Raw genomic sequence first — 21391 nt, 5'->3', positions numbered from 1 at the left:
GGAAACAGAGCTCTCAGAGTGCGGAGAGTCTGAATCCGAGAAGAGAGGCTGCTGCTGGAGAAGGGGGCAAGAGACGAGTCTTGAAGAGTCTTGAGTGCTAAACGGAGGGATTTGATTTCCATCCTGAGAGCTACAGGGCACGGCTGGAAGAGGTAGAGTGAGGGGGTCACGTGAGATTGGTACTGGAGGCTGTGACTGCGACCTGGGTGAAGGCAAGCATGGAAAAGGAGGGAGGTGGGTGGCACAGGATGGAGATGAGGAGGTAGCATCGAGAAGATTGGCGGATGGTTGGGTGAAGGAGGTGAGGGACAGGGAGGAGTTCTGCACCAGGACGGGGTGTGAATTTCTAGCTGGGAAGGTGGCAATGTCTTCCCTAAGTGAAGAGCCTCTTGGCAAAATAGAGGACTGCGGGAGGTACAGAGATTATTCTGGGGTTGGGGTCCCAGCAGGTGGCTGGCCAGATGGCTGGGCCCTCAGAGGACAGAACAAGGCGGGAGGCTAAGTTTTGGGGGTCATCAGCACAGCCTCGGGGGGTGAGGGGGAACCTCAGGAGACAGTCAGAGGCGGGACCGCTGGGCAGAGGAGAGATGGCAACCTGGGCAGGACCTAAACAGCATGGAAGTGTAAGGAGAGAGGAAAAAGAGGACTCTCTAAGACCCCGGAGCTGGGGTGCCCGGGTGGCTCAGTCGGTTAAGCGTCCGACTTCGGCTCAGGTCATGACCTCACGGTTTGTGGGTTCGAGCCCCGCATCAGGCTCTGTGCTGACAGCTCGGAGCCTGGAGTCTGTTTCAGATTCTGTGTCTCCCTCTCTCTCTGCCCCTCCCCTGCTTGCACTCTGTCTCTCTGTCTCCCAAAAACAAATAAATATTTATAAAAAAAAAAAAAAAAAGATGCCCGAGCTGCCAGAGAGGAAGAAGGAGAACCAGGGGAGCACGGGTGGCAGGGGCCAAAGGCAGAGAGGCTGCTGGAAAAGCATGGACACAGGGGCACAAGTGGCAGGCAGGGAGGTCAAAGGAGATCTCCTGAGGGTGCACGGTCAGCCCTCAGCGTGGGCTTCCTGCACGCTTCTGGCCTGACTTCCTGCAAACTCTTCTCAGAGACCCAGAAATCCTGTCCTGGCTGCCTTTCTCAGCCCTGGAATCGGAGGGGATGGGTGGGGCAGAGAAGAAGCAGAGCCTGGCCTTGAGGGAACGCGTAAATGCCCTCCAGGCCACAGGGAGCCGTCAGTTCTCTTCTCTCTAAGTCCTTCCATCTCCCTACAGCAGATAAGGAGATTTCCCCGGCTCACGGATGGGGCTGGACCAAGATGGGGGATAGAACCAGATGGAGACAAGGAGCAGTCGTGGGTAGCCCCGGCCTGTCGTCTCTGCCCTCGTGAAAGAAAGAGCACTGCCCGGACAGCCTCTGTGCCCCCCTGTAGTGCTGAGTGCAGAGCGAAGAGGAGGGCATAGCCGCAAGTGCCCATTTCCCCCACCCGACCTTTCTTCCAGACAGCGAGGGCCTGATGAACTGCTCTGGGCTGCTGCCCGAGCGCCTGGCATGGGCTGGGCACACAGAACAGGGGCCGGCGAATGAGCACGCGGACTTGCACGCCTCCCCCAGAGACGTGGCTGTGGCGTCATAACCACTGAGCTTCCCATCCTGTGCAAGCGGACGGTCAGGCGTCAAGCAAGGCTGTGACCCCATCACCCGCTGTGTCCCCTGCTTTCCAGCCAATAATCCGGATTTTAGTTCTGGCTTACGTGCTTTAGTGCCAGAAGGGGCCCCGGGCCCCTGTTCGTGTGGCCAGGAAAGGCTCTGCCACACCGCCTCCTTCAGGCTGGCCAGCGCAAGGCATGCTGGGAGCTCACCTGAGGCAGGTGGAATCCTGGATGGGACAGGGCAGTTGAGGGCAGGGGATTTCCTGATAGAGTGCCAAGGTGGACTCTTGTCAGGGCGGCCGGGTTGCCCAGAGCAATGACTGAAGACTTCTGGGGCAGCTCGGGATCTGCCTGAGAACGAGCAGGGAAACAGGCGAGGGACGCAGAAAGGACCCGGACCACAGTGAGATTCAACCGAAGGACTCTTAGCTGCCAGGACTCAGCCAGCAGAGAGCAACCTGGGAAAGACCTGGAAAAGAGCCTGGCAGGAGGTCAGTGTCCAGACAGCCAGAAGCAAGAGTGGTCAAGGCACAGGTGGCCAGGGTGAGGGGGGACTGGAAGGAAACAAAGGTCAGAGGGAGCGATAGGGACATACTTGACCCCCTACTGAGGGCCACCTGCTCTTTCCTTCATTCCACAAAACCTTATGGAACACGGTCTCAGCCTGGCTGCTGGAGAGCACAGCCTGAGACGGAGGCTTAGAGGCCACTACTTAGTTCAGGGCAGGGGGGCCAGGGAGAGAGCGAGGGGCAGAAGTGGAGCGGGAGCAGGACAGGCCATACGAGGGCTCCGCACTGAGCCCAGTCTCCGAGTCGGCACCCTAGGAAGGCCTTGCCAGGGATGTCTCAGGGTGAAGGGAGAAGGGGGAACAGGTTTATCCCCAGGCTCCGGACTTCCATGCATTTCCGGGTCTGGCACAGCAGGCGTGGGAACCAGTCAGGCCCCTGCAACAGCATCCACAGCGGGATGGTCCTGAGTGAGCCTGAGGGTCAGGAAGAGATACTGAGGAAGAGCTATCCAGGGCATGGGTGGGGTACCTACCGCGGGCGGGGGCGGGTGGGCGCACTGAGGATGCCAGCCTCTCCACCCTTGGGGTCGTGCAGGGCATGGGGAAGGGGGCTTCTCTTAGAGGGGGGAATGCAGGTGTGGTTCATCCCCCACAGTGTGCCACAAAGCGGGGAACGCCTACTGAGTCGTCCTAAAAGACAGACGCAGGACAGCCTTTGGTGGGAGGTGGGAATCGGGCCCTTCTCGCAGGCCCGGGAAAGGCACAGACTTCATTTCTCACTGTCAGGCGCCCAGCAGCTCCGGAGGGCTGTGTGTGAAGCATGGGTACGTGACCCCTCAGTCATGTCTACATGGCACCCGTCCCCATCTCTTTAGATATATCTGGGTTTTCCCAGGCTATTAGTGGCCACAGTGCTGATGAAGTCCCGGGCAATGACTAGGGAGGGATGCGAAACTAAAGACAGTCACTAGGACCTACCTGAGGACGGCCATGAGGACAGGTGAGGGCTTTCAACGAATAGGCCAGAAGTAAGGGGCCCATCAAGGACCGGGGTCCAGGGAGCAGAGTCCTAACTCTGGAAAAAGACAGGCAAGGGAGCAGGGTCCGGGCCGACTGGCATGGGTCGTGTGGCTTCAGGGACAATGGGGGTACTGATTAGGGAAACTGAGGCCAGAGCTCAGCCCGTTAGGCTGGGGTAAGGGTTGGTCAGGACCCTTGGGGGGTACTTCATTGCTCCATCTTACCAAAGAACTTTCCTGAGCTTCTTAGTGCCAGGCTTTGTGCTAATGTGGGGGATACATCAGTTCAGTCCCTGCCCTCCTGGAGATTATGTACCTGCAAATGAGCGAGGTGTTAAACGGTGACTCACAAATAAGAATTTAGTTGTGCCAAGGGCACCGGGGAGCCGCATGGGAGGCTATGGGAACGCATCACTGGGACCTAGCGGCATGTGGAGGGAGAGGGGCTCACTGCCCCCAATTCCTCGGGCTTTGCAGGGCAGGGCCTGTCTGGGCTGATGCCACCTTCGGGGCCCTGTGAGGTGGGGGGAGAGGAACCGGTGGTTGGAGACGGAGCTCTAGCAGTGTCCGTCCTGGGGTGCCTGTGGCTCTGAAACAGGGAAGACCCGCCCTTCCTTCCTGAAGGAGACAGAGATAGCAGTTCTCCCGGGCCAGGGAGAGACATAGGCCTCGTTCCCCACGGGCAGGAGGTGAGGCCGCCACAGGCTCAGGAAGCCTGCATGTGAATTACAGGTGTAGTGGTTGACCCATCCATCGACACTCAAGAATCTGCCAGCACCGTTTGCCCTCTATTCCAATTTTGGGTTGTTGAGGCTGTTCGTTGTCAGGCTCCTGTCCGGGGCTGTTCCAGGAGCAGTGTTTTCTTCAGCTTGGAATTTGGGAGCCGCCAGCAGATGCTACGGACATGCTTGCTGGGTGTCTCTCCTCTACATCCACAATCATTCGGCCCCACGACCTCAGCCATGCGCGGGCTTTGAGCCAGGCGCTGTGCTAGGCGTGGGGCGTAGTGTGGTGCGAGGACAGAGGCTCAAGCCCTGCTCCCATGAGCTTATATGGTCCAGGAGGGGAGAAATCACCCAGTCCCTCTAAAACCCAACTGTGATCAGTGCTAGGAGCAAAAAAAAAAACCCACCTGATGCCATGAGAGGAGTCACCAGGGAGACCTGAGGTCATGTGAGGATTTTGTGGATGTGATATTGGAGTTGAGGTCTGAAGAAGTAGACTCCAGCAAGACAGAGAGCTTGTGGAGAAAGAAGTTCCAGGTAGAAAAACGCACAGGTGCAAAGGTCCTGGGGTGAGAGAGAGCATGCATGGGGGGGGGGGGGGCCGGTGTTGAAAGAAGCCAGTAGAAAGCGAACGAGGGGACATGAGGTAAGGAAAGGCCGGAGAGGCAGGGAGGGCCAGGTCCATGCTTTCCAACTCAGTAGCCACCAGCTACTGGGGTTATTTAAATTTAAACTTAAGTTAATTAAAATCCATTTTTAAAATTATTTAATTCAAAATTAAATACAAGTATAAATTCAGTTCCTCAGTTACACAAGCCACGTGGTGTGGCTAGTGGTTACCATATTGGACGATGTAAATGTAGAACTTTCCCACTGTTGCAGAAGATTCTCTTGGACAGAAAGTTGTCTTAGGCCACGAAAGGCTTAAGGAACCCCTGATAAGAATTTTTTTTATCCTAAGGGCCAGAGGGGAGTCTTGACATACGTTAAGTAGGATTGGGAGTGGGGAAATTCTAGATGGAGAAACATCACTTTGAGAAAAGAATGGAAGGTGAATTCTATGGGTACCACACACATAGGCGGGGAGCCAACAGACCAAGCCCTGGGGGAAAGTCCTGCATGCGTAGCAGGAGCGAGACTGGTGTTCTTGGGTGGCTGTGGAAGCATCTGGAGGGAAGTGGAGGTGAATCTGCAGGTTCCTGCAGCCATGGGATTGAGAAGCCCCCACCAGCCGATGTGATGTGTATCCTGGGGAGACCCAGTGCAAGCCGCATATGGTCAGGAGCCAGAGTCAAGTTCTTGTCTCTGGGAATGGAACCCACATTCAGGACAGGGCAGGGTAGGCCCAGCCATAGCGGAATGCTCATCTGAATGGGGAGGTTTGGAAGGAGCTCCGTGCATCCTGCCCAGGATCTAAGTGGCAGGTGTAGGAGTGACCCAGGGCTGTCACAGCAAATGACCACAATAGAAATTTGTTCTGAGTTCTGGAAGCCAGAAATCGGAAGTCAAGGTGTTGGTGGAATTGGTCCCTTTTTGTTTTAGTTTTTAAAAAATGTTTATTATTTTTGAGAGGGAGAGAGAGAGAGAGAGACAGAGTGCGAGCAGGGGAGGGGCAGAGAGAGAAGGAGACACAGAATCTGAAGCAGGCTCCAGGCTCTGAGCTGTCAGCACAGAGTCCGATGCAGGGTTCAGACCCACGAACCACGAGATCATGACCTGAGTCAGAGTCGGACACTTAACCGACTGAGCCACCCAGGCGCCCCGGAATTGGTCCCTTTTGAGGGAGAATGTGTCCCACGCCTCCCCACTGGCTTCCGGTGTGGCTGGCCATCCTTGGCATTCCTTGGCTGGAAGCTGTATCACCCCGGTCTCTGCCTGCATTGTCACGGGGCCTCCTCTGTGTGTCCCTGTGTGTCCTCTCCTCCTCTTATAAGGACACCAGGCATTGGATTTAGAGCTCACCCTAACCCTTCTGCAAAGGGTTGATTCCTTCTGCAAAGACCCTGTTTTCGGAGCTTCCAGGTCGGTGAATGGGTGGAGATATGGGGCACATGGTGAGAGAGAGAGAGGACGTGGGAGCTTCGTGCCCCTTCCCGCTTACCTTGCCCTGTGCCTCTCTTCCATTCAGCTGTTCCTGAGTTCTGTGTTTTTCTAATGGCTGGTGACCTAAGCGGATGAACCACTTTGCATTCCTGCCAACAGTCTGGCGGGGGGGTGGGGGTGGGATTCACTTGCTTTACATCCTCATCAGCACTTGTATCATCAATATTTTTTTCTGGCTATTCCGATAGGTAAGCAGTGGTATTCTGAGAGTTTTACACCACTTGGGGAGTGTTGCTGGGGACATCTGAACTACTGTGATGCGGAGTCTGGATAAACACAGGCTCCTGCCAGGAGCCATTTCCTAATTAGCGCCCCCAGTGCCACATGCTCGGGAATGGCTGTTAGGCACACTGATGAATTTAGGGGCACCCAGCAGGAGCCGGAAACAGATCTCTGGGGAAGTGAGAGTATGTCCTTTCTTTGCACAGCCCCAGACACTCTCCCAGCAATTTATCTGATGCCGTTTAATATCAGTGGCAGTAATAAAACACTATTTTAGTGGGGGGGCGGGCGGGCGGGGGGGAAGAGCCTATCTCCAAGTAAGGTCACACTGCCAGGTACTAGGGACAAGGACCTGAACGTATTTGGAGGGCGCACACAATTCAACCCCCTACGCGTGACTTGCATGATAGTGTGGTAAAGTTATTGGGGTTTGAGGTCATGGTGAACGGGGTCCAGGTACTGGCTCAGCCATTCACCCCCTTGGAAGGCAGCTATGCTCTCTACTGTACTGGAAACACCACCTGTCACTCAGACCAGTAGAGCTCGAAGCAATCTCCTAGCCTGATTGAGCCATAGTACCCTCATCTGGAATGTGGTAATAACATTTACCGCCAGAGGAGGCTGCTGGGGGGGTCATATATGGCAGTAAAGTATATGTAGCATGCTTTGCCATGATTGGTGTATAGGAATCATCCATGAATGACCGTGGTCATTACTGTTTTAACTGGGCAGGTCACAGTCTGAGTAACAAGACATCCTGGGGGATCCCAACCAAGAGGCTGAGCACAAAGGTGGGGAATCTGATGGAGACCATACTTGGGAACGCGAGGAGGCAGGTGTCAACCAGAATACCGGACACATGGAGCAAGCTGGGGCTCGGGGGGCAGATCCTTCCCTGGGGAGGACCCCTGGCTTAAGAGAAGGCTGAGCAGCAATAAGTTGCCAGAGGTGGGACCACGGTCACAAGTCTGTTCCCGGAGCGGGGTTCCCCTGGTTTCACTTTCCGGTACGAGGCGAGTATCCAAGCAGCAGCCAAGAGGGCGGGATGCTAAGGGCCAGACTGTGGAGCTGTAGCTGGGTAAGTGGTTCTTGCCTTCGGTTCTGGTCGTTGGACACACGGTGGAGCAAATGGCGACAAGTGGCCGCGCACAAGTATGGCGTAGAGTAGGAGAGGCTGGAGCCAGGTGCGTCCTGACAGATTCTTGGTAAGGGAGAGCTGCTTATGGGGATGACGTAATGCCCAGGAAGGGTTGTCCGGCCCGTTTTAGAGGTATAGGAAAGGTATGGAAAGGTCCTCAGGCAGATGGGACCAACAGATCACTCGTAAGACCAATGAGCGTGATGGACAAGTCAGGTTTGGTTTGGCCAAGGGCATGATTGCTGTGAATATGAGGGCAAGGCCCTTGGACCTTCTTGCAGCCTCAGTTTCCTTCCATTAGAAAGAGGTTGGAATCGAGGTTTCTGAAGGTCTCTCATCCAGCTCCGACAGCCCACGATTTTACCAACCATCCTCAAAGAAAACTGGCACGAGTGGGAAGAGCCTGCCAAGATTGGGCCTTTCGTTCTGAGTAATGAGCTGAAACAGCAGAGGCTTGACATCTGTTCCCCTCTTTCAAGGGAAGCTGGACAAAATAATGCCTTTTAGCAGCGAAATCGTAACCAACGGTGAGATGTAGTGTTTCCGGCTGCAACACCAGCTTTCCTGAAGCCCCAAGGGAGAACACACATCAAAACCCCCTTGAGGAAGGACAGGTTGACCAGCTGACTCTCTGCCGTAAGCACAGAATGCCGTGGACGCCCGCCTCCCAGCATGCGAGAGCCGGAGGACTGGAGGCTGGTGGGAAGATCCTGAAGGTTCCGTGATCCCCAGTCACTAGCCCTTTCATCCAACTTGCCATCAAAGCCAAAGGAAGACTGGCACCATCGACTTTGAGGTTCTTGCCAGGAACCCACTCCAAGCCTCAGAGGCCATTCCCAGAGGCCAGCTCCAAATGAGCAGTGACGATGATGTTGGAGTCAGAGCAGAGCCCCTCAAAGCAATGTGCTTTGAAGGGTTGGGGCCAGGGGAAGCCAAGTTCTAGAATCAGAAGCCCACTACACTCTTGTCATGCCAACATTATACAGGATCCTAGAACGAGCACCAAAAGGAACCTTCCAGCATGCCCCACCCTGCAGGGGCTCACTTGACAGGAAGCTCCGTAAGGCGGGAGCTGGGACTCCGGCTCAGCCTTGCATCCCAGACCGGAGCGTAGTAGGTCTTGAGAAGACACATATTATTCACTCTGCACCTTCCCTGATAGTTCTCTCCTTTCGTCGCATTCCTTTGTACACACCCTGAACTGACAGGGCTCCAGGGAGCCACTCAGCATTTCATCTTCTTCTGCCTTCCAAGCTAGGCAAGTTCCGACTCACGCGTTCAGACATTTACAAAAGGAAGGTCCCAGTATGAAACGTCCTTTGTATTAGGCTCCTCCTCCCTGTCTGTCCCAGGTTCCAAGGTTCGCTGAACCCTTGGGCTCCCAATGTCAATAATCGGCTGAGGGGGCTGCCGCTGAAAGGAAAATCATGGGGGTTGCAACGTCAGGGTTGTGTGTTCGTCAGCGCCCTCCGCCCCCAGCCCGGAGTACCTGCAGAGTCTTTTAGGAGCTGGGGTTCTACCCAGATTAGCCTTCCCTTCCTTGAATCTGATTTCAACTTGGTTGTTGGTTCCTGTTCTAGGATTGGTGAAGTCAGAGTTAGTGTTAACAGTTACCATTTAGGAAACAATTTGTATAATGTCCATCTCCCCCACCAGATTGTAAGCCCAGAAACCATGTCTGTTTGGCTGAGCTCTGCATCCCTAGTGCTTGGCGGAGCTCATAAAACGAATGAATGAGCGCATGAATGAATGAATGAATGAAGCTGGGCCACGCCAATGGGTGGCTGCCTAGACACATTGCCTTGGAAAGAGATCTCAGAAGCAGCCACCCCGCCTTTGCAAAAAGGTCTTTAGTACTGGTCTTTAGGACCCGAGCTCCCTCTCTGTTCTGCCCACACCTGAGATAGGGAAGTGATAGCTTGATTCACATTCTGATATGTGAATAGCCACAGGAGCCCTCCCAGAGGAAAACGCTATTAACTAACAAATATTCTAGAGGCTGAGATGGGGCTTGGGAATGGACAAACAAAGCAGTACATCAGCTACAGTCCCAACTGCACTTAGGAACTCACTGGTAAATAGGCAGATAAGACAAAAAGTCACATGGCCACACATCCTGCATTCAACCTCAGCAGGTTAGGACCTTACCGTGGGGCAGAGCAAGCTTCATGGGAGTTTAGAATTGGAGGCTATCAGGGAGGGCTTCTTGGAGGAGGTAGCCTGGGCAAAGAAAAATCGTAGGTGGTAAGAGACAGCAGGGAGAGGGCATTCTCAATAGGGCACAATGTGTGCAAATCGGGGAGGTGAAAAAGGGAATGTGGTCATCAGGAAGCAGTTACATGGGGTCTCATGTAGCAGGAGAGCAGTGGGGTGGAGGCTGGAAAGGCGGGAGAATGAGGGATTATAGAGTTTTAATCAGGAAAAGCTCAGACCGAAGAGACAGACCTGTAATTATTACCCTCATTAAAATTGTGGTGAGCGGGGCGCCTGGGTGGCGCAGTCGGTTGAGCGTCCGACTTCAGCCAGGTCACGATCTCGCGGTCCGTGGGTTCGAGCCCCGCGTCGGGCTCTGGGCTGACGGCTCAGAGCCTGGAGCCTGTTTCCGATTCTGTGTCTCCCTCTCTCTCTGCCCCTCCCCCGTTCATGCTCTGTCTCTCTCTGTCTCTCTTCCCTCCCCTCCCCTGTGGAAGAGGGCTCTGGACTTATCTCTCCTTCCAAAGAGGGTATTATTTTTGCCCAACTGGTTTTGGGGGGCTGTTAGGATGTACAGAATATCCAGAACAGAGCGAAGCAGTCAAGATGTGGAGAGGAGAGGAAAAGAGATTCAAATAAGGTTGGTTGTGGATTCATGATGTTTGAAAGTCACAGAGAAAGAGCAGGAGCTATTTTTGAAGGTTTGTGTATTGCTGAACTATATTTATTTGACAAAACCCCATTTTGAGAATGAACCCCCATGGGTTACAGCCTTAATAGGGTTCCATTCTCTGCGTGTCGATACTGCTGTCCTCTTCCTGGAGGCCAAGAGCTCTTGGAGAACGGGGGTCAAGTCTAATTCATCGTGGTCTCCCCAGCATGCTGGGCATGGCCTGGCGCAGGACAAAGGTTAGTAAAAGTTGAAACTGAAGAGTGCGCAAGTGACCCAAGGCACAGACGACGGGCTCCATTCCGCTCCCTTACCCTCCCTCCTCCAGGAAGAGGTGTCTGTCCCCTGCTAGTCTGAGGCTTTGCTCTTACGTCTGTCTGTGCATATCTCTCTCACTGCAGAAGGCAGATCTGGCCGTGGCCCCCCTGACCATCACCCATGTCCGCGAGAAGGCCATCGACTTCTCCAAGCCCTTCATGACACTCGGTGTGAGCATCCTGTATCGAAAACCCAATGGCACCAACCCTAGTGTCTTCTCCTTCCTCAACCCGCTGTCCCCAGACATCTGGATGTACGTGCTGCTCGCCTACCTGGGTGTCAGCTGTGTCCTCTTTGTCATTGCCAGGTAAGGGTAATGCCTTGGCCAGGGCTCTGGCCCAAGGTTGGGATTTTAGGGAGCCAGACTGGTCCCTACATCCTCAGTCCTTCACACAGAAGGCCCACGTTTAAGGCCACTGTGCTGCCTGTCCCTGTGTCCCTTACCGAGGCTCAGATCCCTTTACATCCTTCAAGCAACATTCCATAGCCCCCTGGGCGTGACTCCCCCAGGCCTTACTCTAGTCTGTGTCCACGACTGGGAGGCAACTGTTGTATCCCAGGCCCTGGGAGCCGGTTAAGCCATCACCCAGAGCTGCTCACCTGGGCCAGGCACCCAAGTACGACAGACTCAGGTGCACTGGATGGTCCATGGTGGTTGGTGGGAGGAGGTCACTAGGGGGCGGGTTCAGCTTGGTGTTTACTGAGCACCTGGCATCTGCCAAGCACTGTGCTCTGGAACTTAGACCCATTGTCTTAAGTGATTCTCTCAGTCCGCCATGAAGGGGAGACGTCTGAGGCTCACAGAGGTCCCATGTTTGCCAAGGCCATCCTGGCAATAAGTGACACATCGGGCATCTGAACTCTGGTCACCCGGCACTTTATGTGTGACCCACATCTCTGACCACCTGGACGTTTGTCCTTTGCCCCTGCCCCAAGGTGGCAGCTCCCGGGCCCTGGGCCCTCTGCCCCCTCCTTCCAGGCTCCGGCCCCAGCCCCTGCCCTGGTTCCCTTTTTCTCTAAATCCTAACGAGGTGCGAAGAGGGGCTTCTCTAGAGAGGCAATTTGAGATCCAAGGACTTGGTGTTTTGGCCTTTTTTTTTCTTCCCCCTCCGGAGTCTTCTTTGAAAGCCTTCCCCCCACCCCGCTCCCTTTCGCTCCCTCCTCCCGCACAGAGAGAGACCAAAGGGAAGGATGTGAGGGATGAAATCTGCCTGCCTCGGAAGCCCTGGGCTGCCAGCTGGCCGGTGCCGCCTGCCTGCTCTGCCCAGCCCGCCTGCCACGGAGAGGCCTTTATCACGCCTCTTTCTCTAATGGCCTAACAAGCCTTTGAAAGCAGGAGCCACTCTCCAGAGCTCTTACTATAATTTTAGCAGCTCCAGCCCACTCTCGGCTCCCCACCCCCTGCAAAACAGGGCCAGTTTCTCTGGCGTTCCGTCCGCCCATTCCGTGTGCGGCCAGTCCCCCTCCAGCCCCTGGCCTTTCAGCCTGCTTTTCGCCTCCTGCCTCCCGGCGAAGAAGAAAGGGGGCCCCCTTGCCAAGGTTAGGCTGGGGAGACTTTCTGGAAGAGATGGGATTTGTGCAGCTGCTGGAATGACAGGACAGGAGAGGGGCAAGGGACCTGGTCACAGAGCCGCGAACAGGGTCATAGTACAGTTGGCGCGTTAGGTAACACACAGGTTACACCCTTCCCGTCTGATCCTTAGAAACGTCTAGGGAAGTGGGTATAATTCCCCCCACTTTGCAGAAGTAGCCAACGAGGTTCAGAGCGGCTGAGTCGGTGCCTAAGGTCAGAAAGCTTTTTCTTGCAGAGTTGGGTCCCAGAGCGAGGCCTGTCAGTTCGGAGTCGGGTGGCAAACACAGGTGCCCGTGGGGCTGGACAGGAAGCGAGAGGGAGGGAAGCAGGGAGGGGGAGAGACGGAAGCAGACTGGAGGACGCTCCCCTGGGGAGGACAGCCTCTCTGGGCTCCAGCAGACGGCACTGGGCAGGAATGCGGGCCCAGAAGGGCAGAGTTCATGGTTTTTAGAGACACATGTAGATTCTTGAAGGGACAGCTCATGACTTCTATAGGTAGCCGCTAACTTGATTTTTTTTACAACACTGTCAGGGTCAAGCCCAGCACATCCATAGGCTAGAGGTGGCCCTCTGTCCCCCCTCCCATGTGTCCTTTAGACCGCTCCACGTCGGCTGCTGGAGAGCTGGACACAGCTGCCCCAGAGGTGGGGTCCGTGAAGTGTGGGCAGGTCCCCAGGCCCACTTCAGGGCCGCTCTGCTGTGTCGCGCGACCGTCCGTCTTGTAAAGTGGCCTGGCCTGTGTCTGTCAGGCACCAGGAGTCGAGGCATTAACCAAGGCCTTCTTCCGCCACCACAATGTTCTGCTTTATGCCTGGAGAGGTAGAAGGACAGGAAAAGAGGGAGTGTGCATTCTCACAGAGGACAGGACTGCCGGCACTCGTCAGCAGCGGGGTGGTGAAAAGCACCTATGAAGTCATTACAGGGAGCTAGGCAGATGCGGAAGAACGGATCTGGAAAGAGGCTGGTAACTTATTCAGTGGAAAATCCAAATTTTAGGGAGTACTATGGTATGATTTTTTTGTGTGTTTAAAAAGTATCACAGGGGCGCCTGGGTGGCGCAGTCGGTTAAGCGTCCGACTTCAGCCAGGTCACGATCTCGCGGTCTGTGAGTTCGAGCCCCGCGTCGGGCGCTGGGCTGATGGCTCAGAGCCTGGAGCCTGTTTCCGATTCTGTGTCTCCCTCTCTCTCTGCCCCTCGCCCGTTCATGCTCTGTCTCTCTCTGTCCCAAAAATAAATAAACGTTGAAAAAAAAATTAAAAAAAAAAAAAAAAAAAAAAAAGAGGGTAAAAGTATCACAGGTACCGTGTATGTAGGCACACAGGACTGGTGGGGTCTCGTCAGAAATCATCTTTATCTCCCACCCCACCTCCCAGTGTGTTCAGAGGTGAGGCTGTCCTTGCCCTCGGTGAAAGTTCTTTCGGGACCTGCCACTTTTTGGCCCACTTCCAGGTCTCAGAAATCCTAGGTCTCTCTCCAACCACAAACACTGTTTCAGTTCAGAAACTAGAAGGTTGAGGGGCGCCTGGGTGGCTCCGTCGGTTAAGTGTCCGACTCTTGGTTTCGACTCAGGTCGTGATCTCGCGGTTGGTTGGCTCGAGCCCTGGGTCGGGCTCCGTGCTGATGGTGCGGAGCCTGCTTGGGGTTTTCTCTCTCACTCTCCCTCTCTCTCTGCCCTTCTCACTCTCTCTCCCTCAAAAATAAATAAATACAAACTTAAAAAAAAAAATCAGAAAGTTGAGTCCGGTATAGTCCTCGACATTTCTAGAAATTTCTACCTTCGTTCACAAATCAGACTTCTCCCCTCGCCTGCACCTGGGCCCGCCTGGGCAGTGCCTCCTCGGTCGGCCTGCTCCCCCGCTCAGCACCCAGCCCTGCAACAGCCCAGGCCCGGTGGCTTCTCCCTGTTAAGATCCTGTCGCCCGTCTCGGATAGGACCCAAGGTGGAGCCGGGCCCATCTGGTCCAGGGAAGCCCTGTTGGCCCAGGGTCCTTACACCTGGCTGTGTCTGGGCACGCAGGCCAATGCCATGCAGCAGGGACTTGCCCTCCTGCGTGCATCCATGAGGCACACCTCAGCCACACACACATGGACCCAGGCGGTTGTCCACCTCGTTACAGAGCCGCCTGCTGGGCTCCCCCGGCAGTCCCGTGGGAACCCCTCTCCCCAGACTTCACGGGGAGATCTGAGGACCGCTGAATGCGCGGCTCTCCAGAGGTCTCTTCCCCAGAACCTTCCCACAGCAGCCTCCGCCTCCACTCGCCTCGGGCTTCATTCTCTTCCTTCTGGATTTCTAGAGCCCCTAGCCAGTTTGTGGCCACTGCCTTTGAATATCCCCGTCTTGGTTGGAAGCCTCCCTTTAAAATTTCACGCGGGTAGGATCTTCCCACCTTGTGAGGACAAAATTCTTCTCACGCGAGCTTTGGCGATCAATGTATAATTCATTAAAGCTTGTAAAGAGGGGGCTGAAAAAGTCACAACAGCATGCTTAAAGCGTATCGTACATTAAAAAACAAAACAAAATTCCCCTGGATACGTCTCTCCTTCTGGGTCTCTCGTCTCAGCATCCTACCCCACACCAGCCACGCCAGCCACGCCAGCCACGCCAGCCATGCCAGCCTCTTGGGGACCGTCTCCACGGGCTCTCAGTCTCCCCTCAGGACTTAGCCTCCTCCGGCTTTACACTTCCTCAACTGCAACACTTTTGCCATAAACAAAGATCCCTCCAACTGCAACCCTTTTGCGATAAACAAAGATCCCTCCGTAATCAGGACTTCTCTTCCTTAGAAGGCAGTGGGGGGCTTTAAGTTAACAATTTTTTTTCCTGTCATACAGGTATTTGTAGATTCAGAGCGAAAAAAATCTGAACACTTATGTAACACATTGTTCTCTCCGGGGGTGGGAACCCTCCAGTACTTTTCACTTTTTCACTGTATTCTTCTAGACCGTTTGAATATTTTATGAAGAGCATGTTTTGCTTCTTTTTTTTTTTTTTCCATTTTAAGTATGTAAGTAATTGAAAAGCCGATTCTTGGGGCACCTGAGTGGCTCAGTCGGTTCCGCGTCCGACTTCGGCTCGGGTCATGATCTCACGGTTCATGGGTTCGAGCCCCGCGTCAGGCTCTGTGCTGACAGCTTAGAGCCTGGAGCCTGTTTCAGATTCTGTGTCTGTCTCCCTCTCTGCCCCTCTCCCACTCACCTCTCTCTCTCTCTCTCTCTCTCAAAAATAAATAAATATTAAAAAATTAAAAATAAATAAATAAGCATTAAAATATTAAAAAAAAGAAAAGCCAATTGTTATTTTTAAAAATTAATTTAATCCATATAAAGCAACAGGCTTGCCTGAAATTCCTGCCACCATTCTGACCCCCTCCCCAGAGGGCAACACTGATATTTTTAGACAGGAATCTTTCCAGACTCTTCCAATGGGTTTGTATACACATGTATGTGAAGAGGTGTAGGGCTGTGTCTTTAGGAATCTATTTATATAAATGTGATCATATTGTTTGTATTTTTATCATCTTTTTTTTTTTTTTTTAACCCAACAGCATGTGTGGAAGGACTCTCCCTGTCGGGACATCTAGACATCTCATTCTCTCCCATCAGCTGTGTGACATTGCAGAGTATGGTTCTGACATAGTTTACTTAATCATTTTTCTGTTGAAGGACGTTTAGGCTGTTTCCAGTTTTTGCTATTACAAACAATGCTTTGATAAACACCCTCTTTATGCTCGTGTACGGGCGTTTTTTCTAGGCTGGATAACGAGTCGCAGAATTGCTAGGTTGAAGGGCACGTGCACTTCTAATTTTAAGAGATACTGCTGAATTACTTTTACAGCCAGAAAAGGGCACTAACAATAAAGAACGAGAGGCAAAATGGCCCTGAGTTCCCATTCCCTGCCTCCCCGGCAGAACACTAAGTCGATCGGTGTTAAAGGGGCAGCACAGCCGCGTTTGCTAAGCAAGCAGCCCCCCCCCCCCCGTGGTGGCACCGATGCCCCTTCCCCCGCTGCCGGCTCCCCACAGCTCCGCCCCAGCGCTCCCCTCTCCCTGCTGCAGGTTCAGCCCTTACGAGTGGTACGATGCACATCCCTGCAACCCTGGCTCCGAGGTGGTGGAAAACAACTTCACTCTGCTCAACAGCTTCTGGTTCGGCATGGGGTCCTTGATGCAGCAAGGTATGTGGCCTCTCCCCAGGGGCCTCCACTCCAGGAGGGGGTACCTCCTCTCCTGAGTCCGCAGAGCCTGCCCACCTTCCAGGGCAGCCTCAGACCTGCTAAGTTGCCAGCAGGTTGGAGACACCTGAATAGTCAGGTGTGTACCCTTGTCTCGGGTCCCTGGCTGAACTGGCTCAGGGCCTGAGGCGAAAGCAGATAAGCCAGCCCACCCGTGGCGTGCAGGGCTCATCCCTAGCCTCTCCTGCTCTAGCTGCAGTGGACATAACAGCATCCTGCTTCTGGGGGCCAGCCCCACCGATGCCCTCGCCACCTTAGACTCTGGCTGAGCAAAGCTGAGCTGAGAATGGGCCAGACTGGAGGCAGGGAGGCAGGGCGGGAGGTCACTGCAGGAATGAAAGCATGAGACCTGAACTGGAGTCGTGGCCGTGGGCGTGGAGCACAAAAATGCACCAAGAGAACTTCAGGATGTCGCAGGGACAGGACTTGGTGACCACCCAGCCCTGGGGAGCCTGGGAACCGGAAGGGTCCTGGCTGAGGTGGGGACATTAGCCTGAGCGCGTCAGGGACGGTATGCACGGAAGGATACCGTTTTCTTTCGTGTTCTAGAGTTGGGGGGGGGGGCTGGTGTACCGCACCTGTCGCCAGCCTGGTGGCCCCCCCTTTGGCCAGATCAGCAGCTGCTCAGACGTCTCACAAAGCAGAGTACCTGCACGGGCTGCAAGGAGCGTGGTGCAGACACGCCACGGGCTGAAGCGCGCGTGCAAGGAGAGGAGCCCCCAGGCAGGAAACACTCCCGGGGAGGACCCCACCACCGCCGCCCTGCGAGCCAGCCTTGCTGGCCAGGAGCCACATGCTCCTTGCTTCTGCCTGTCGAGTCACACATCTGAAGCCTCTTAATTCAGGGAATGAGGTGTTGGGGGGGAGTGTGGAACCAAAGTCTCTGCCTATGTTAGGGTCCCACTGTGGGAAGGTGGGTGACAAGGGGGCAAGGAAGGGAAGGAGATCCCAGGGGCAAGAATTCTCTGTTCCTCACTCACCTGTGTGTGCTCGCGAGGCCCACCACAAACCCTGGTCCTCAGTAGACCTCGATCAGCGAATGCCAAATGAATGGTATCATCCCAGCGTGTCCTGAGTGACCGCTACGTGCCAAGCCCTGTGCTGGGCACTAGAATGGAAGAAGAGGAGAGAGAAATCTGCCCCCGACTCGAACGATCTCCCAGCCACGACAGAGGCCAGTCAGGGGCCCGGGTAGGGGTCCAGCAGCTCCCTCTTGGGGGGGCAGCCCTGGCCATAGCTGGGAGCTATCTGATGAGGCTGGGTGTGGCCGGGTGGGGAAGGGAGCCTCAGAGCTCCCAGTGGTCTCCAGAGCTGGGAAGCGACAGGCGGCTTTTGACGGAAGTGTCTCTTTCAGTCCTCACTATTAATGAGTACCCTGAAGCCTCACCTTGCTTCTTTGTCCATCGTTATCTTTTCTCAGTGACAGTTGGGAAAGACCTGGAAAGCCCCTCAATGCAGTAATAGCTTCTCTCCAGCTGCTATTCAAAGCATGGGCCCCTGATGTATTCCCCACGAGGTTTTGATTAGGAGGGAGAAAAATAGTTATGTATTTGAAAAACTCTCCTTTGAGTGATTTCTTTGAGAAAAAAAAAAATCATCCATATCAAAGCAGACACTTTTCAGATTGCAGGTCCAAACATTCTGGGAAGTTCAGGAGTCACTTGCTATTTAAATCTCTTGAAAGCCGCCTCGTTAATTACTTCAGTTAGAAGGTTTCATCTAAATTGTGCTCCGCACCCAAGGTCAGGGAGGAAGAGTGATCTATTTCGGCAAAAAAGCTTCAAAAAATGTTGATTTTCTCCTCCTGCGAAGCACCACCCAGCAATCCTGTGTTTGTGTACCGCTTGTATTTCCAACGCACTTTCTCCTCCAGTTCTATCGCGCTATTTGTGCGAGGCTGGGACAGAGGAAGGACGATTCTCCGTGCTTTGCAGTGTTCCAGAGGGGGAAAGCGTCTGGCATAATCACACAGAGTTAGGAGCATGATTCACTCAGGAACCCAGGGCTTTCTACTTGGAACCTGGGACCCCAGGGGGCTGACAAGCCTGTGAAATGGTGTGCGTGTGCGTGTTGTTCTAGAACAGTGGTTCTTAAATTTTAGCCTGCCCCAGGATCCCCTAGAGGGCTCACCAGACCCAGACTGCGGCACCCCACCCCTCAATGACTGATTCACTAGGTCCTGGGAAGGGGCCCGGGGACGTGCCCGTCTAACCAGCTCCCGGGTGATGCTGAGGCTGCTGGTCTAGGGACCACACTGAGAACTGCTGCTCAGCTCTTACTGGAGGATTATCAGTGGAGTCTGGGCCCCAGAGGACTTGAGCAGCCCTAGACATTGTCAGGGACCGCCTGCCCTCTCCATTCTCCCAGGGTCGGAACTGATGCCCAAAGCCCTGTCCACGCGCATCATCGGCGGCATCTGGTGGTTCTTCACGCTCATCATCATCTCCTCCTATACGGCCAACCTGGCCGCCTTTCTGACCGTGGAGCGCATGGAATCTCCCATCGACTCTGCTGATGACCTGGCCAAGCAAACCAAAATCGAGTATGGGGCTGTCAAAGACGGGGCCACCATGACCTTCTTCAAGGTGAGACCCTCCCCCTCCCTTGCAGCACCACAAGCTGACCCTCCCATGCCCTTCACTGTCCTTCCCTAACTGCACAGAATCCATGGGCCAGGAACCCCCGGGGGCTCAGGCCCGGCCTGTTTGAGACCGGCTGGTTTCAGGGAGCTTTGATGACGTGGCCACCTGAGTTGGTCCCGGCACAGAGCCTACACGTTGTCACCCCTGGGACGGGCAGGGTAAATGTGCTGTTCTCTTAAATCGTCACAGGTGGGAGGATGAGACTGGAAAAGGGGAAGGAGAAGCGTGGCCCGGACACCCAAACGGGGGCCGGGGCAGTGGGCTCCCTGCGCCTGGCTTAGGGTCTTCATGACCTCCATCTTCCAAGAGGCTGCCCTGCACTTGGAGGTGAGCTCTCCACCACGGAGAGCGTGGCTGGGGGCACGTCCTCCAAGGAAGGGAGGAGGTTAAAACTGGAACAGGTGTCCATAAACATTTCTTAGTGTATTACACTCTTGGAATGCCGGTGTCCGGATACAACCCCTGCCACCTGCTACGGTCACTGTCCTGAGGGGCATCCAGCCATGGTCTCCCTGCTCCTCCTGTAGGGTGTTGGCTCAGTTCCCCCAGGGTTTCCACCTCCTACCAGAGTAGCTATGGTGGAGGAGACTGACTGACCCTGAGAACCAGTAAATGTTCTTCTGGAAATTAAAGTAAAAACAACAGCGGCCACCGCCGAGAGCTCACAGTGGGCCACACTAGCGGCTTGGCTTCACTGAATCATCAGAACAAGGCCTGTGAGGTGGGAACCACAACTACTTCCACTTTGCACGTGTGGAAACTGAGGCTCAGAGTGATTAAGCAGGTTGTTCAAGAACTCAGAGCTGATGGACCCAGGTCTGCCTTCCTCCAAAGCCCATGTTCCAGGCCATTTGTTCTTAGACTGGAATATGCATCCAAATCACCTGGAAGGCTTGGGGAAAACCCAGATTCCTGGGCCCCGCCCTTGGAGTTTCTGGTTTTGTAGGTCTAGGGCAGGGCCACGAATGTGCATGTGTAAGGCATTCCCAGGTGCCACTGGTGGTGGTCCAGGGACCACACTTGGAGAACCACTACTCTAAGGGTTTCTCAGAAATGGTTAGGATTTGGGAACTCGGGGACTGTAGGTCTAGGCATCCATCCATTTATTTATTAGTCCCGTGCTCTCAATCAGTCTGGAACCCTGGGCCCTGGTTCCCCATCCCCCCAGCTCTTGGGTCCTTCCACGCTAAGCCTCTGAGGGATGAGTTGAGCCTCCAGAGGGGCCTGAGGGAGGAGAGAGGAAGGAAGGAGAGGGCGGGGAGGGAAAGCCTCTACCTCCTGGAACCCCACCAGCACCGGCCCCTACCCTGGCCTCCCCTGTGTCCCTCCTTGAGGGACAGCAGATGTTTAGTGAAGAGGAAAGAGAGGAAAAGGCTCCCCTTGTGAACATCGCTGCTGCCACCAAGAAGTGGCAAATGTGGCCTTCCTGAGAGGTCACTATCATGCATCTGGTGCGAGGAGCATATAAAAGTGTCGCAGGCATGCTGGGGGCTCTCTGGGACCCCGTGTAGGTGTTCATGAGTGTGGGCAGTATATGAGCATGTGTGTGCCTGCGTGTGTGTATCATAGTATATGGTACACATAAACGTGCATTTAGGCACGTATGGGTGCACACAGGTGCCCGTGTACAAAGTCTGCCTGTGCAGGTCTATGTGCATCTTGGTGCTCGGACATAAGCGTTTGCATATATCTGTGGGCGTACGGGCGAGCGTATGCGTGCGTGTATTTCTGTGGTCTGGGCATGTGGATGTGTACACAGGTGTATATGCCAGAATGTCTACGTGTGTGTGCATGGAGATTATGTGTGTGCGTGTCTGCTTACATGTCCCCGTGGGTGTGTCTAGACAAATGTGAGCATGGGGGGGGTGGACCTCTGTGTCAGCCCACGCGTGTATGTGTGTCATAGCTTGTATGTGTGCATAATGGCCCCTGCACGCATGTGTGTCTGCGTGCGTGTGTCAGCGAGTGTATGTCATGGTCCGTGCGTGTGTGTGTGCCTCATAGCCCCTGCGTGTGTGTGCCTCATAGCCCCTGCATGCGTGTGTCTGCATGTGCGTGTGATGGTTCACACATACGCGTGTGTGTGTGTGTGTGTGTGTGTGTGTGTGTGTGTGCTGGTGTGAGTGTGCTTGCTCGTGCCAGTCCCCAGGCTGTGGCCCAGCCCTTTGACTGTGCCAAAGCATCTCTCATGCATTACACATGAGCCCATCTCTAAGCAGGGCTCCCGATCAAAGGGAAGCGGCATAAATAAGGCCGGTGCAGGCTCATTGCCGCTGATTGGATGCCCTTGCCTCCCACCACGCTAAGATGCTCAGATTGGCTTCCAAGAGCCTAGTTCCAGCTCCCCGCCGAGCCTCTGTCCTCAGCATCAAGCAGCACCCCCGGCAGCCTGCTCCGCCCTCACGCAC

General features: G+C 54.6%; 1 protein-coding gene across 1 annotated transcript in view; it reads left to right on the top strand.

Moving 5' to 3' along the window:
- GRIK3 (glutamate ionotropic receptor kainate type subunit 3) overlaps positions 1 to 21391 on the top strand; it is a 228544-nt gene that overhangs the window by 189500 nt on the left and 17653 nt on the right. Inside the window, exons 11-13 of the mRNA XM_040469503.1 lie at positions 10620 to 10843; positions 16166 to 16284; positions 18709 to 18926. Of these exons, the coding sequence (XP_040325437.1) occupies positions 10620 to 10843; positions 16166 to 16284; positions 18709 to 18926 (561 nt within the window). The remainder of the gene's footprint in view (positions 1 to 10619; positions 10844 to 16165; positions 16285 to 18708; positions 18927 to 21391) is intronic.

This window comes from Herpailurus yagouaroundi, unplaced genomic scaffold (genome assembly GCF_014898765.1).
Source record: "Herpailurus yagouaroundi ecotype Mexico unplaced genomic scaffold, PumYag 77, whole genome shotgun sequence".
NCBI classification, from domain to species: domain Eukaryota; kingdom Metazoa; phylum Chordata; class Mammalia; order Carnivora; family Felidae; genus Herpailurus; species Herpailurus yagouaroundi.
Note: the sequence above shows the minus strand (reverse complement) of the source record. Positions and strands in the feature narration are given on the sequence as shown.